Source organism: Poromitra crassiceps (assembly GCF_964638095.1).
Source record: "Poromitra crassiceps genome assembly, chromosome: 2".
Taxonomy (NCBI): domain Eukaryota; kingdom Metazoa; phylum Chordata; class Actinopteri; order Beryciformes; family Melamphaidae; genus Poromitra; species Poromitra crassiceps.
In genome coordinates, this window is record NC_139624.1 from 48002516 (window position 1) to 48017765 (window position 15250).

At 45.6% G+C, this 15250-nt stretch overlaps 1 protein-coding gene across 1 annotated transcript in view; it reads right to left on the minus strand.

Annotated features, from left to right (window-relative positions):
• Window positions 1–3720: 3720 nt before the first annotated feature.
• Window positions 3721–15250, minus strand: part of slc41a2b (solute carrier family 41 member 2b) — a 99508-nt gene continuing 87978 nt past the window's right edge. The window contains exon 11 of the mRNA XM_083632311.1: window positions 3721–4153. Within this exon, the coding sequence (XP_083488437.1) occupies window positions 3968–4153 (186 nt within the window). The 3' untranslated portion in view covers window positions 3721–3967. The remainder of the gene's footprint in view (window positions 4154–15250) is intronic.

Below are 15250 nucleotides of genomic sequence, written 5' to 3' on the forward strand. Positions count from 1 at the left end.
GAGCGGGGTGGGGCACGCAGGGCAGCATACAACACTGACCCAGACAGACCCAGACAGCAGGACAGGATTGGCAAACGCAAGCTAGAATATCTGATGCCCACCAGCAGTAAATCAAGACCAGCAAGAAGCTGCAACCAGCAGCGCACGCAGGGGCCAGCGCTGCTGGTTGCAGCTAAAAAATATTATTTTGCCAAACAAAATTCCTTTGTTTTCACTGTTTTATTGAAGGAAATTATTTTTGAGGTGTGACTACATCAGAAAATATTAGCTTCAGAGTCAGTCATGTGCTTGAAATGCTTCATTTCACAAAAGGCTAATTATCTCAGCTTCTAATTTGAAACGTCTCTTTTTGCTGAAATCAACCTATCTTCTCCGGCTCATAACTAAAGAACGGAAAATGATATCAATAAACTTTTTTTTGCTGATGATAGAAGAGAGTCTCATCGTTCTTTGGGCGTGTTCGGTGTTTACATAGTAATATCACACAATATTCTGTGGGCCTCGAGAAATCACTGAAAACGCTCTGAAACTCTGGCACTGGGAGCATCCGTGTTCCAAAAGTGGCTGGCACTCAATGAGTTAAGACTGAATAATGACATCACAACTGTTAATTTAAAATGAGTTATTCCTCTAAATCTGGCTTCAAATGCACCAAATTTTTTCGAGCTGGCGCCGTTCGGCCCTCAGCAAAACCTGGTAGCGAGGACATTTTTTGTGGCCCTCTCTATCATCTAAGTTACCCATCAATGGGTTACGGCATGACAATATTTGTTCGGCCCCCGGCAACAATCTGGGTTTTTCATGTGGCCCCCCATGAAAAATAATTGCCCACCCCTGCGTTAGAATATTCTTCCCTGAGTGTGAGCAACTGTAGCAAGACCCGATTTCCCCTCGGGCATCAATAAAGTTATTCTGATTCTGATTACAACCCGTGCAAGTCACAAAATGTTACAGGTGTGTAGTTCACATCACAATGAAGATTGAGTCCCAAGACGGGTGTGGTCCTTGCAAGGCCGGGAGTAGCCTTTACTTTATGCCCCTGGTCCACATTCTTTTTAAAGATTATTTTTGGGGGCATTTTGCCTTTATTGATAAGACAGTAGGCAGACAGGAAAGGTGGGGAGAGAAGAGATCACATGCGGCAAAGGACCACGGGTCGGCCGCGCGAAGAACTAGGTGATCCACCGGGGCTCTGCCAGGTGATCCACTGGTAGATATCATTAGCACTTAGCCACCAAGTGCTTATTGCCTAGTGCCTACTATTCTTTAAAGTGTGCCACATATTGTAAGAGCATAGCTGCTGGTAGAAATCTCATTTTGTAACCAAACTCTCCAGCTAGAGCCTGTATTACTTGAGATCATCCTGTGCTGTTCTCAAAAGGCTGATTGAAGAGCAGCTATGACAGGGAAAGTGAGCCGTGTGTCAGAGGTGGGTGTGAGTGTGAGATCTGTGCAGAAATGCATGTTTTTCCAAACGCCAACGTCAAGAGACAAGACGAGAACTGCCTCTTCGTGTTGTCATGGAGACCATGGGAGAGCAATGAGCATAGATTATATCTCGGGCTTACAGTACTTGAGGCAAACAGAGGAGGGAAAAATGATATTTACTGTTCATCTCAATCATAACAGTGCTTTTCTTCCCTGGCTCAGTGTTCAAGCTGTGATCTGCTGTAGTATGAGCCCATGTGACGGCTGTCATCTCCTAACAAAGCAGTAATGACTCTTACTCTGCATGCCCATCTGGATAAGAGCACAGCGACATGACAGCTAAACTTGTTTGCAAAAATGATGGCAAAGGAGATAGTGTATTTTCCCCAAACGCGAGACATTTATTAAAACATTTAGGCCATTATAAGGCACAAAGCAAACAAAGGGTTTCATTCAGTCATTGTCTCGAACCAATAGTGAGTACAAAAAGAAAATACGTCTTAAATTGCACAGTATTACAATGCAGTAGAAAAAGAATAACATTTATGGCATGACAGAGAAGAATACCTTGTCAACCAGTGAATCTCAAGAGGCACATATCATTGGAATAGGGTTGAAGAGAGCCACTGGCTACGTTTACATGCGCACAAAACTCCACTCAATAGTGATTTCCCACAATGACCTGGGTTTACATGGACTGAATCACGTTTATACTGTAAGTCGCTGCACATTTTGAGAAACTGAACAAAATCAATATTACTCTGAAATGATAAGATAATTAAGATGAATAAGTTGACCAGCCAATGGCTGCAGTCAGGACTCAGGACAGGAGTACTGCCTTGATCCGTTTCAGAGTGGATTATCTGCGTGCATGTAGACGTACTCACTGTGCAATGTGCATACATGTAAACAGCATGTGATTGGCGTGCAGACATCCACTGTCAAACAGAAATGGTGGTGCTGGACTGGCGTACTGCTCCTGCTCGCTCTCCGTGCGACCGGACCGCCATCAAGGAAAACAGACAGAGGACAAACAAATAGAGGAAATGAACAAGAGAGAAAGGAGAGAGGGGAGGGGCGGGGGGCGTAATATACTAAGGGTTTCCTGCGGTATGTTTTACATGAGCGTGTGCCAGGAAGTACCGTTTACATTTACATACAGTACGTTTAACAGAAGGCTGACCGTGCAGAGGACAATGTAGGTGAACTCATAATGCTGAAACCTGAAAAACGCTATTGTGCGTGCCGTAGACAGAAGGTGCGCCAAGTTCCGACACCAGGAAAACAGCCAAAAAAGAAAAAAGAGGAAGAAAAAAGACAATGATAAACACAATAGAGAACCGCAGGAATGAGTCTGGAAGTATACTTCCGGGTTCCTCAGGGGAAAAGTTAATGGGTTTTAGAATGGGGATTTCACTTAAATGCATACAATAAGGTCTGTGGTTAACAAAAGTTTATGGGAACGTGAATTTGGTTTCAGCAGGATAATCTACACAAACGTTATAACTTTTATAACGTAAATGCGTTTTTTTTACTTGATTTTTAGAAAACGCTTCAAAAGGCATAAAAGCGATTAAAGTTCGTGAAGATTATCCTACTGAAACAACATTTGCGTTCCCATAAACTTTTGTTAACCACAGACCTTATTTTATGCATTTAGACTTTTCCCCTGACGAACCAAAATGGTGGTGATTTCTGGTTAAGCCTACAAAAATACGTCATCCCTGCGGTACTCCATAAGAAATGTTGAATTTCCGTACCAACCATACAATGACATGTGTTAAATGATCCCTTTTATAATTTCCGGTGCTGGTACAATACACCAACCAAGATATGTGCGTGTATGTGTGTGTTCACGCCACACTCCACATATCACGGCCTTCAGTCATTTTCCTTCTTATTCTCTTAGCTACTGCTCCTCCAGCCCAGCGGTCCTGATGGGACGATGCAAGGCAAGAAACAAACTTTCCACCGCCTTGGCTGCTAAATCCCAAACAATTCACCAGCCACTTCCACTATATTACCGACCAAAGAGATTTTTGAGAATATAAGACCTCCAAAATGTTGTTGAAAAGAGTTGACAACCTTGCAATGACGGCAAAGATTTACCAGCATTGTGGGGGGGGGGGGGGGTCTGTTATTATTGTTCCCATCTTTTTAATGGTGTAGCAGGAAAATACACCTTGGTGCAAACAAACACGGGTCAAAACCTCTGGTAAACAATCAGTGAGAAGAATCTGAATACGTTGTATGGAATATAGTGTCACTAGTGTTGTATATAGAAAAAGAGCCAGGAGCAGAAAATAGTTTTTTTTTTTTTTTTTTTACTATCGTGTGGTTTAAGCACCTAGTTGTCTCCGACAGCATTCTGATAAGTGCAGTGAAGTTTTGTCCGGTACGAGATGCAGAGGAATGTCCTTCCTGGCTTAGCGACAGAGAACACCCCAAAATCCCACAAGGCTTTAAGGGCATGAGAAGCTGGACGCTGGAGAGATTCCCTTCAGCGCCCCCCACTGCGGGGGTGGGTTCAAAGGTGGACTCAGTCACCCACGTCACTGTCCTGGTCCCCTATGAGCCAGAGGAAGTGGAAGCTGAGTGCCAGGAGGGCGGTGCCCAGCAGGTCGCCCAGGGCCGTCAGGTAGGGGATGGAGAAACTATCAGGGTCCTTACCGCTTCGCCACATGGAGTGAACCATCCAGTCTGATATAGCCAGTAAGAGAAACACCTGCAAGAGAGGGACAGAGGACACATGGAGTGAACCATCCAGTCTGATATAGCCAGTCAGAGAAACACCTGCAAGAGAGGGACAGAGGACACATGGAGTGAACCATCCAGTCTGATATAGCCAGTCAGAGAAACACCTGCAAGAGAGGGACAGAGGACACATGGAGTGAACCATCCAGTCTGATATAGCCAGTCAGAGAAACACCTGCAAGAGAGAGAGAGACAGAGGACACATGGAGTGAACCATCCAGTCTGATATAGCCAGTAAGAGAAACACCTGCGAGAGCATTGACGTATTCGGACTCGGAAGTTGGAGCCTCAGACTTGTTTAGAATTGATAAAGACTGTTTTTTCTTTTGTTTTTGTTAGTTTTTTGTAAATAGGCCCTAATAATTTGGCACAAGATGTTGATGGCTATATTAATACTGTGACATTATTCAATTTCGTGCAAGGGCAGGCACGTGTGTTCCACCTACATGTGGATTCACGCTCATGTTCAGTAACTCCGGACTCGGGTGCTCGGACTCTTCCTTGGTGACTCGGACTTGGACTCGAACACTGGGGACTCAAGACTCGACTCGGACTCGAGATATAGTGACTTGACTACAATACCGTATATAACCGGAAGGAATGGTGACATAGAGAAATGAGGAAAAAGTATGTTGTCAAGCATGGAAGGAATAGAGAGCCAAAGTGAACGTCACTTCGTGCTTCAGCACTGTACCAGAGATTTTCATCCGCCATTTATTTTCCCATAGCCATTTCGTAAAATGTTTATAAAAATAGTTTTACTTGTTTAAACCAAATGGTTCAGATATATTTAGAAACAGGAGAGACCGCATAACATTTCACTCCGACAAAAATGTAAAAAAGAATTGCGGATTTAAAGAAAATCTTTTTTTTATTCAGTTTTTTTTAGGTTTTGGTCCAAGTGAAATGTTCTATGGTCTCTCCCGATTCTAAATATAGCTGAACCGTTTGGTTTGATGAAGTAAAACTATTTTTATGAAATGTCTATGGGAAAATAAATGACGGATGAAAATCTCTGGCACAGTGCTGAAGCAGGAAGTGACGTTCACTTTGGCTCTCTATAGTGCTTAAAGGGGGACTAACCCCCTAGATATGTATCAGAACAGTGATTTGAAAATACCTATGGAAAAAACCAAGAAATGACATATGCTCTTGTCTATACTGGACTCTTTGGCTGTGTTCAAGTCAAGATTCTTTTTCGGAAATCGACGCCATTACAGTTTGCCTACTGCCTCAAAAATAATTTATTTGAGAGGGGCAATATCTTTATAAATATCAACAACTAGCCAACGCTGTTGGTCTGTATGGAAACAGAAAATCTGAAAATGGTTGAAAGTTATATCAATTTGGTAATTCAGTGGCGAACTAGAAATTTAATTATTTTTCTGCATGTATCTCTATAGCAGGGTGTCAAATTACGTTACGAGAGCAAAGTGACATGGGCTCGTTAACAGCAGCACACCCACAATAGGACAAACCTCTCGCTCTGGGGTAACACAATGCGAGATTTCTCCACGTAATTCCCTCGTCTAACTAGAGATAAACCGCGCAATGAAATCCGTTTTTAATTTGCGTTTTGGGGCTTTTCGTGATTCTTGTTGAAAGTTACAACACCTCTGATTTTTCCTCTCAGGGCGCAGGCAGAGCAGGACAGAGCTCTTCTCCTCCTCGGAGCACACACACACAGACAGAGCCAGTTGCTCTGCTCTGCTGACTTTCATTTCCTGAGAAGTTGGCGTTGCTTGTACACAGTGATGATATTATATTAGCCGATATGTTTAGAGAAGCTTTGTCACGTTGTCACGTCGTAGTATAGCGTTATACCTTACATTCCCGCTAAACTGCGACGAGATTTGTTTGCTGAAATGTCAGACTGTTGAAAGCCCCCGCCTCTCACTGCTGCTGTCTGCTGCTGCGGGTGCATGAGCGAGCAGACTCTCCCGTTTGACTGGCCGAGAGAAAGTGCTTCCAAGTCGGACTGATAGCCGCGGAAATGTCAGACTGTGCACAGAGAGCACTGGAGAAAGTGCTCCAGACAGCAAAACACACACACAGCGAGTCAACCCCCCCCCCCCCCCCCCCCCGTTGCTTGTACACAGTGACGATATTACAGTAGCCGATGTGTTTAGACCAGCTTTGTCACGTTGTAGTATAGCGTTATATTTTACATGTGCGCTATACTGCGATAAGATTTGTTTGCGGAAGGATGAAAGTGAGGCTCTCACTTTGATGCTGGGCGAGAGAGAGTGTGCTGTGCTGCTCATCCCCCCCCCCCCCCAGTCCCCAGTCGCTAGTCGCTCTGCTGACAGGCAGAGGGGGAGAGAGAGAGAGAGAGAGATCGGCTCCCTACAAGCAGCAGAGTGAGTGAGAGAGAGAGAGAGAGAGAGAGAGAGAGAGAGAGGGGGGGGATCTGCATGGGGAAAGTGGGAGAGAGATATGATGCTGCTGCTAAGTGCACTGAGTTGTGAGGAGCCGAAAGGGTACAGGGGGAGTAGGGGAGTAACTATCTTGAAATCCCATAGTCTTTGGGGACAACCTGACGTCAGGTTGTACCAAATATCCCATTCATTTGAGAAAAGAAAAAAAAGCAGCGTTCGACCCTTAGAGGGCGCTTATGCCAGGTATGCTGCTGAAAAATGATACAAATGGTAAAATGGCAACAGTTTGGTGTCAAATGTGGAAATTCTGACCAGAATTCTTCACACATCACCCCCAAAGTCATATATATTGGTTAAAAGCTGAAAAAAAGTGTTTTGGGGGTTAGTTACACTTTAAAGATGCTACGCACAGCAGCACAAACACATAGAGAGAGAGAGATGGAAAAGAAAAGGAAACAGAGGGTGCCAGAGCAAGAGGAGCAAGAAAGAATGTTATTCATAATTCAAGTTTTCAAGTGTGGAACGAATGCTGCTGAGAGAAAAAGAGAGAGGTCTATTAAAAGATAAGGACAAGTCTATAATTTAAGGGGAAATGAGCTGTCCAGAGTTGGTAGTACAAACATTACAAAAACAAACAAAGTCTTGCGTAGCTGCCAATTAGGATGAGCTGCAACACACAGCCATTCACCGAGAGACACCCACACCCACATGATACAGTACAAGAACTGGTGATAGCATCAGAAGGCAGTAGGGGGGAAATTATTACATTAATATCTCATTTTAAAGGTTCAGCGTAAAAAACACACACTAAATGCATGGCTCTGATAACCTGTGGACAGCCCCGCTTGTCTTTGAATGTGGCGGGGGTTCTCGCTCGCCTCTCCGCACCCCCGGTCTGACCTCGCTCCTCATATTATTATTACATTATTATTATCACGATAGCATTTATTATTATTATTTTGTTTTCTATTATGATTATAGTTATTCTTTTCTTTTTTTCTTTCTCTATTATTATATTGCTATCACTTCTTGATTCACACAGCAACCTCTGCTCCCGGTCCCCTATCATACACACCATCGTAACAGCTTGATGTTTTCTCTGTATGCCTAATGTCCACTATGTCTATCACACACACCATCGTAACAGCTTGATGTTTTCTCTGTATGCCTGTCCACTATGTCTAGGTACGGTGGCTCAGTGGTAGAGCTGTCGCCTCGCAGTCAGAAGGTCCTGAGTTCGATTCTCGCCTGGGACACTGTGGGCGCTGTGGTTGTGTTCCCCCCATATCTTAAGTGCCTACTGCCCAGGTGGGGTATCTCGTCGTAAGGGCCTTTCTGTCTGTGTGGAGTTTGCATGTTCTCCCCGTGCTCCCCCAGGGGGGTTCCTCCGTATATAACCCCCCCCCCCATTAAAAACATGCAGAAGATCAGATCGTCATCGTCATCCGACCAGTGACGACAACATCCGAAGTCGGTCCCCGGGCGCTGTACGAAAAAGCGACCACTGCTCCTGGCCTGCCCTCCGGAGGAAAGGACAAAGCCAGGATGGGTTAAATGCAGAGGACAAATTTCACCGGCCACCGTCAGCATGTGTGTGTTTGTGGCCTTCCGTGCATGTGTTGATGTGTAATCGTGTGACAATAAAGACGGGCTTGTCCGTCTGAAATCATGAAATCGTGTTATCACACACACCATTGTAACAGCTTGGGGCCCTATCTTCCCAAAAGTGGTAATTTAGCGTTTGCGCTCGTTTAACGCCGTGCGCAATGCAAATTGAGAGCGGGCACAAGCGCATGCCTGTTATAATTGTACTGGGCATAGGCGTGCCACATGCCAAAGCAGGCGTTTCAGCGCTAAAATGTGGGGATAGATGGCATTATTCTATCGTCAGCAGTGCACAATTACTTTGCGCTAAGAGCTTTGAAAAGGACCTCTTACGCGCTAAATACCTCGCTGCACTGGAGCGCACTATAATCTCCGCGCTGTGCAGTGCAGAAACGTCATTACGCACAGACGTGCCACCCCAGGACATCAAATTCTGCTGCTAAAATTGGGTAACCAGCAGATTATTCTGTGAGGCAATCAACTATAATTCACTGAGAAACTTTTATCACATTGCAAGGAGGGGTTATTGTAAATTAATTGAGAAAACTTGTACATTGTAGCCTACTTGCAATAGGCTATTCACCTTCACCTGCTATAACCCGGAGGGTCGTTGGCATCACAGCCGATCTGGCACAAGCCTCGGCACGAGTCGAGTTTTAATTGAGTCCACTGTAAATCCTAAAATCTTTTCTTTTGTCTCCGCCGTTTACTCGCTGCAAACACGTTTCTATTGTCCCACCCCAGTCAACCAAATAACCCGAATTGCATCAAAACTCAGATGTTTTTAACAGGTACTGTATATGATGTGATGGTGTCGTTATGAGATAGGGATACAGTCAATAGGCCTACACCTATCCAAATTACGCATGGGAACAATTACAGCATGCCTCATGCAAACTGTAGGCTATTACATGGACAGCAAGACGGGAATCTGGTTTGATTGATCTAACGCCCAGGCATTGCCAGGCCACACCTGTGAAATTCTCTGTATGCCTGTCCACTATGTCTATCACACACACCATCGTAACAGCTTGATGTTTTCTCTGTATGCCTAGTGTCCACTATGTCTATCACACACACCATCGCAACAGCTTGATGTTTTCTCTGTAGCCGATGCCCCAGGGCTGTGAATCTTCACTGGCCTCACGATTCGATTACGATTCAGAGGGCTACGATTCGATTCGATTAAGATTATCGATGCATCTCGATGCATCTTCAATCGATGCATCACTTTTTTTCCCAATACATGATTTATTTTTTCTCACCGTGTGGCTACTTTTAAAATAAAAGTGCATTTGGAATTGCATTGTATTATGATCCAAATAAACAACTGCATGTACTTCCATTATATTTTATTCGATTATAAAAACTTTTTTTTTTTAATAATCGATTTTTGACATTTGTGAATCGATGCAGAATCGTGCACGTCCGCATCGCGATGCATCTTATAATCGATTATTTTTGACACCCCTAATGCCTAGTGTCCACTATGTCTATCACACACACCATCGCAACAGCTTGATACTCTTCTTCATTGTTGTTGTCGTCGTCATTGTTTTGTCTGTATTACGCACGCAGTCGCGCACACACACAGTCACACACACACACACACACACACACACACACACAAACACAATGTGGTGGGGGATTTTGTAATAACTTTTAGTCATGACGTGATGAAAGACCGTCGGAGAAGCACAATAAACTGTCCAAACTAACTATTCACAAGCCAGCGCAGCAAGGCCATGACGGGTTGGTCCTGAATGCACTGTGACAGGGTGGAACGGTTGGATTTCTTCTCAATTGTCGCTCGCTTTCCCACCAACTCACTTTCATATTGTCACCTGTCTCAAAACTGCCAAGTGCAATCGATCATTTACAGGAATTCCTATCTGGGCTATTAGTTTCATTCTCCTCCCACTCCCTAGAAGCACTGGAGAAATAGAGAAGAGGAGGGAGGGAGGGAGAGAGAGAGATGGGGGGGGGGGGGGGGGGGGAAGAGTGATGGAGAAGAAGATAAGAGAGCAACAGAAACAAAGAAAGCAACAGAGAGAAAAATATAACTAAAAAGTGTTGCGTGTTGTCAAGGAGGCAGATCCATCCATTTGCAAAATGTAGGGAAAATAAATCAAAAATAAAAGAGAAATGTAAAAGAGATCTATCATGCAGTCCTTTTCTCCATCTCCACATTTGGTTCCTTAATCACATCTGTGTGGCGAGAGAGAGGGAGACAGAGAGAGAGAGAGAGAGAGAGAGAGATAGAGAGAGAGGGGGGGAGCAGAAGCATATACAGAATAAACCTCAAAACATTGTTTGATCTCCTGAGACGGTCATGCTCGCCAGCGTCAGTCTTTGTGCCCATTTCTCTAATTACAGATGACTTTACGGAAGCAGCGAAAGCAAAGATAATGAGTGTTTGAATGTTTAACGAGTTCCTTTTGAACGCTGGTGGGGGAATAAGTGCACGACGGAATGCCATTGCTTTGGTTCCCTTCCCTCCTAAATGTCGCTGGACAGCGACCGGAAAGATGCCAATGTTCAGTACAAAGATAGTTTCATGCTCCAGCGTGTGCCATTCTGCACATTGTCTTTCATCTAGCAACTTCAAAGAGACAGAGAATTCTTCATGTCTGAGGAAATGTGGTACTAGGTTAGTTATATTCATTAGCGCCTTTCTTCTATATAAGGGCTGGAACACACCAACCCAACTTCAAAGGACTAGCAGCAACAACGGCCGACTGTTGCGTCGCCTCGTGTCACCTGTGTTGGGGCCAAAAGGTTGCACTTCAACACACCGCAAAGACTATAGCTGACAATCAGTTAGCACGTACGTACGTTCTGCGCCTGCCTGACATCTAAGACTGTGGATATACACACCATGTACATGAAACAAATCAGCTTTTGTCTACAGGCCCGGCTCCAGACCCAAACTACAGAGGGGGCATTTAATTAGCTTGGGGGGGGGGGGGGCAAGCTACCCAACCCCAAAGAATGTTTTTTTTTTTTTTTAAGTGGGGAGTGAGGGAGAGTCTCGGATGGTCTGGGGGAGGGAGTTCCAAAGTCGGGGTGCGGCACGGGAGAAAGCACGGTCACCAAAGGTTTTGAGTCTGGATGGCGGGATGATGAGGGTGGCAGTAGAAGAGGATCGGAGTGTACGGGAGGGGCGATGGGGGATGAGGAGGTCAGTCAGGTAGGGGGCGGCTAGGCTGTGGAGGGCTTTGAAGGTGAGGAGGAGTAGTTTGAAGTCGATACGTTGCTTGACGGGGAGCCAGTGGAGAGAGTGGAGGACAGGGGTGATGTGATCGCGGGACCGGGTGTGAGTGAGCAGGCGGACGGCTGAGTTTTGGACCATCTGGAGTCTATGGAGAGAACGGGAGGTGATGCCGGTGAGGAGGGAGTTGCAATAGTCGAGGCGGGAGGAGATGAAGGCATGGATGATGGATTGAGCAGCAGAAGGGGAGAGGCAGTGTCTGACTTTGACGATATTGCGGAGATGGAAATATGAGGTTTTAACAACAGAGCTGACGTGGGGATCGAAGGAGAGGGTGGAGTCCAGGATGAAACCAAGGTTGCGAGCCAGGGGGGAGGGGGTGATGGTGGAGTCGTCAATGGTGAGGGTGATCGGTCCGGTTTTATTGAGGGTGGATTTGGTGCCAATTAGGGCTGTCAATCTCCCTCTATAATCAAATTCGAATTTCAGTGCTTTATACATTTTAATATTCGAATTATATTCGAATATTTTAATTAATTTTTAATTGAATTAAAAAAAAAAAAAAAAAAAAATTTGGTCTGAGTGAATTGTTGTCTTCTCTTATGTTATGTTCTGATTCTAAATATAGCTGAATCTTTGGGTTTGACCAAGTAAAACTTTTTCTAAGCATTTTACCAAATGTAGATGGAAAAGTGAATGGTGGATGAATATTCAAAATAATATTAGGCTTATCACAAATAGTCCAGCAATGATGTTTATTTAAGAAAACATGTTCCTTGTACATTCATTGCATTAGAAAATAGGTCAGATAACCAGAGCTTAGTTAATATTCATCAGTGATGTATTGGTGCTGTCTGAAATGCTAAAATAAAATAATTGATAATAAAAAAAGACACAGCCTTTGTTTGAGCTCCTTATCAATAAACAAATAAGTAAACTTTGCCAAAACAACAATGAGCCATGAACAAAAAAAAATCAGTCACGTATTGCACTTAAGAGCTACAGGTTTACATTCAGTATAGCAGCTTCAACAGTCAACTTCATTTAACACGTTCAGTGCCAGCGACGCCATATGGCGTCATTAGAAATTTACCGTACAGTGCCAGCGACGCCAAATGGCGTCATAACTCCAAATTGTTTTTTTGACGGGGGGGTGTCGATCTAAGCTTCTTACGTCGCCTCTAACAATATTGTAGCTATTGGAGGTCGATAACCTATTTTACAAACCCATTAGGTGGCGACAGCACTCTCCTGATCAGAGAAAAAGGAGCCAAACACACAGAAATAGTCACTGGGCAAAAGGAGGAAATCGCATCGCATCCGTCCGTATGCATCGACGTGCCTCCATAAACGAGCACAACGCCAGCTGTGCCCCCAGCAGCAGCATCCGCTGTCACAACTGAGCACTTCCATGTACGCTGCAACAGCACATTCACATAATCAGCATTATTATTCCGAACTGGAAGCATGCCAGCCCGTGACAAACACACGCGGAACCAAAAAGCTGAATGTCGCGCACCATTCACTGTGTGTGCGCAGCAAACTCAGCAGAGACTGAGAGCCACCAGACACATAAGACACACCCAGGAGGCGTGTGCAGTTGAGGGGGGGGGGGGGGGGGAGCACGGAGAGCAGCAGAGCAGCATACACTTCACCCAGACAGACCCAGACATCAGAAAATTAGCTTCAGAGTCAGAGATGTGCTTGAAATGTTTAATTTCACAAAAGGCTCGTTATCTCAGCTCGTAGAAAAAAAGGTATGTTTTTCGTTCAATCAAGCTATCTTCTCCGGCTCATAACTAAAGAACGGAAAATGGGATCAATAAACTTTTTTTTGCAGGTGATAGAAGAGAGTCTCATCGTTATTTGTGCGTGTTCAGTGTTTACATAGTAATTATTAAAAAAATTATATGACTGTTTTAAAATGCATTGCGGCCTATGTGGCACAGCAAGCAACCTTTTGCCCAAGGGCCGTGGCACTGAAAGTGTTAACAATGAATGAACATACATTTTAAGAGCTACAGGTAGGTTTACATCAGTATAGCAGCTTCAACAGTCAACTTCAGTTAACACTCTTTTCTTCAAGTATGTTGTCAGAACTTGTCACTGTTCTAGTGTTCTAAAATAAAAATAAAAATTTTTTTAAATATTCGTTTAAAAAAATTTAATAATAATCGAATTTCGTTCATAATTATTAAATTCGAATAATATTCGAATATCAAAATTCGTTTCAACAGCCCTAGTGCCAATGAGGAGGAGTTCAGTTTTGTCACTGTTGAGTTGGAGGAAGTTGTGGGTTAGCCAGGTTTTTATTGCGGATATGCAGTTTTCGATGTGGGTGAGGGGTGGGTTCTGGAGGGATTTGGTGCTGATGTAGAGCTGAGTGTCGTCGGCGTAGCAGTGGAAGTCCAGGTTGAATTGACGGATGATGTGACCAAGGGGGAGTATATAACAGATGAAGAGCAGGGGGCCGAGGACTGAGCCCTGGGGGACCCCCTGCAAAACAGAGGAGAGGGTGGAGGAGTGACCGGAGAGGGAATGAAATGTTGTCTGTCGGTGAGGTATGAGGTGAGCCAGTCCAGTGTGGTGCCCTCAACACCCAGTTGGTGCAGCCTTTGGAGGAGGATGGAGTGGTTCACAGTGCCAAAGGCTGCGCTCAGATCGAGTAGAACTAGGATGTTGAGGGCACCAGAGTCAGCGGAGGTGAGGAGGTCGTTGATGACTTTGGAGAGGGCGGTTTCGGTGCTGTGGAAGGGACGGAAGCCACACTGTAGGGGTTCGTAGAGGTTGTGGGAGTGAAGGTGGGAGTGAAGTTGGGTGGCGACGATGCGCTCGAGGGTTTTGGAGAGGAATGGCAGGTTGGAGATGGGGCGGTAGTTGGAGAGGTTGGCAGGGTCGAGGGTGGGCTTTTTGAGGATGGGGGTGACGGCGGCGAGTTTGTAGACAGAGGGGACGTGACCTTGGGAGAGTGACTGATTGAAAAGGGCAGTGAGGTGGGGGATGAGGGTGGGGAGGCAGGCCTTGGTCAGGGGGGTGGGGAGGGGGTCGAGGGAGCAGGTGGAAGACTTGGAGGCGGTGACAATGTCGGTGATGAGGGAGGAGTCAACAGGGGAGAAGGCAGTGAGGGAGGGGGGCGGGGGGAGGGAAGATGATAGTGGGGGGGGGAGGGGCGGAGGGGTTGGCGATGGAGGCAGTCAGGGAGGAGTGGATTTTGGAGATTTTGCTGTTGAAGGCGTGGAGAAATGAGTTGCAGAGTTCAGGGGAGGAGAGTGTGTTATTGTCCGGGGATTGGAGGAGCTTTTTGACAGTGGAGAAGAGAGTGCGGGGGTTCCTGTTGGTGCTGTTGATGAGGGTGGAGAAGTAGGCAGATTTGGCGGCTAGGAGTGCATCATGGTAGGAGGAGAGGTGCTGTTTGAAGAGTTCGGCGTGGACAGTGAGGTGGGTTTTCTTGTAAAGTCTTTCCAGTTGCCGGCCGGTCTGTTTCATCGTGCGGAGTTGGGGAGTGAACCAGGGGGAGGAGGAGGTGAATGAGACTGTGGAGGTTTTCAGGGGGGCCAGGGAGTCAAGGGAGTCGGTGAGTGCAGAATTGAGGAGGGTGGCATAGTCATCAGGGGAGGAGGGGGCGGAGTCAGGGGGGGGGGGGCAGAGGATATAGTCTGGGAGAGAGTAAGTGGGTCAATGGATTTGATATTACGGAAGGAGATGGGGCTTGGGGGGACGGTAAAGAAGAAGAGCAGTGATGGAGTTGGGAAGTGAGAAGGCAAGGTGTTCAAAGGAGGACAGGGATGGGAGGTTGAGGTTGAGTTCATTGATGAATAGGGATTGTTTATGGAGAACGGCGAGACCCCCCCCACGCCCAGAGAGGCGGGGCTTG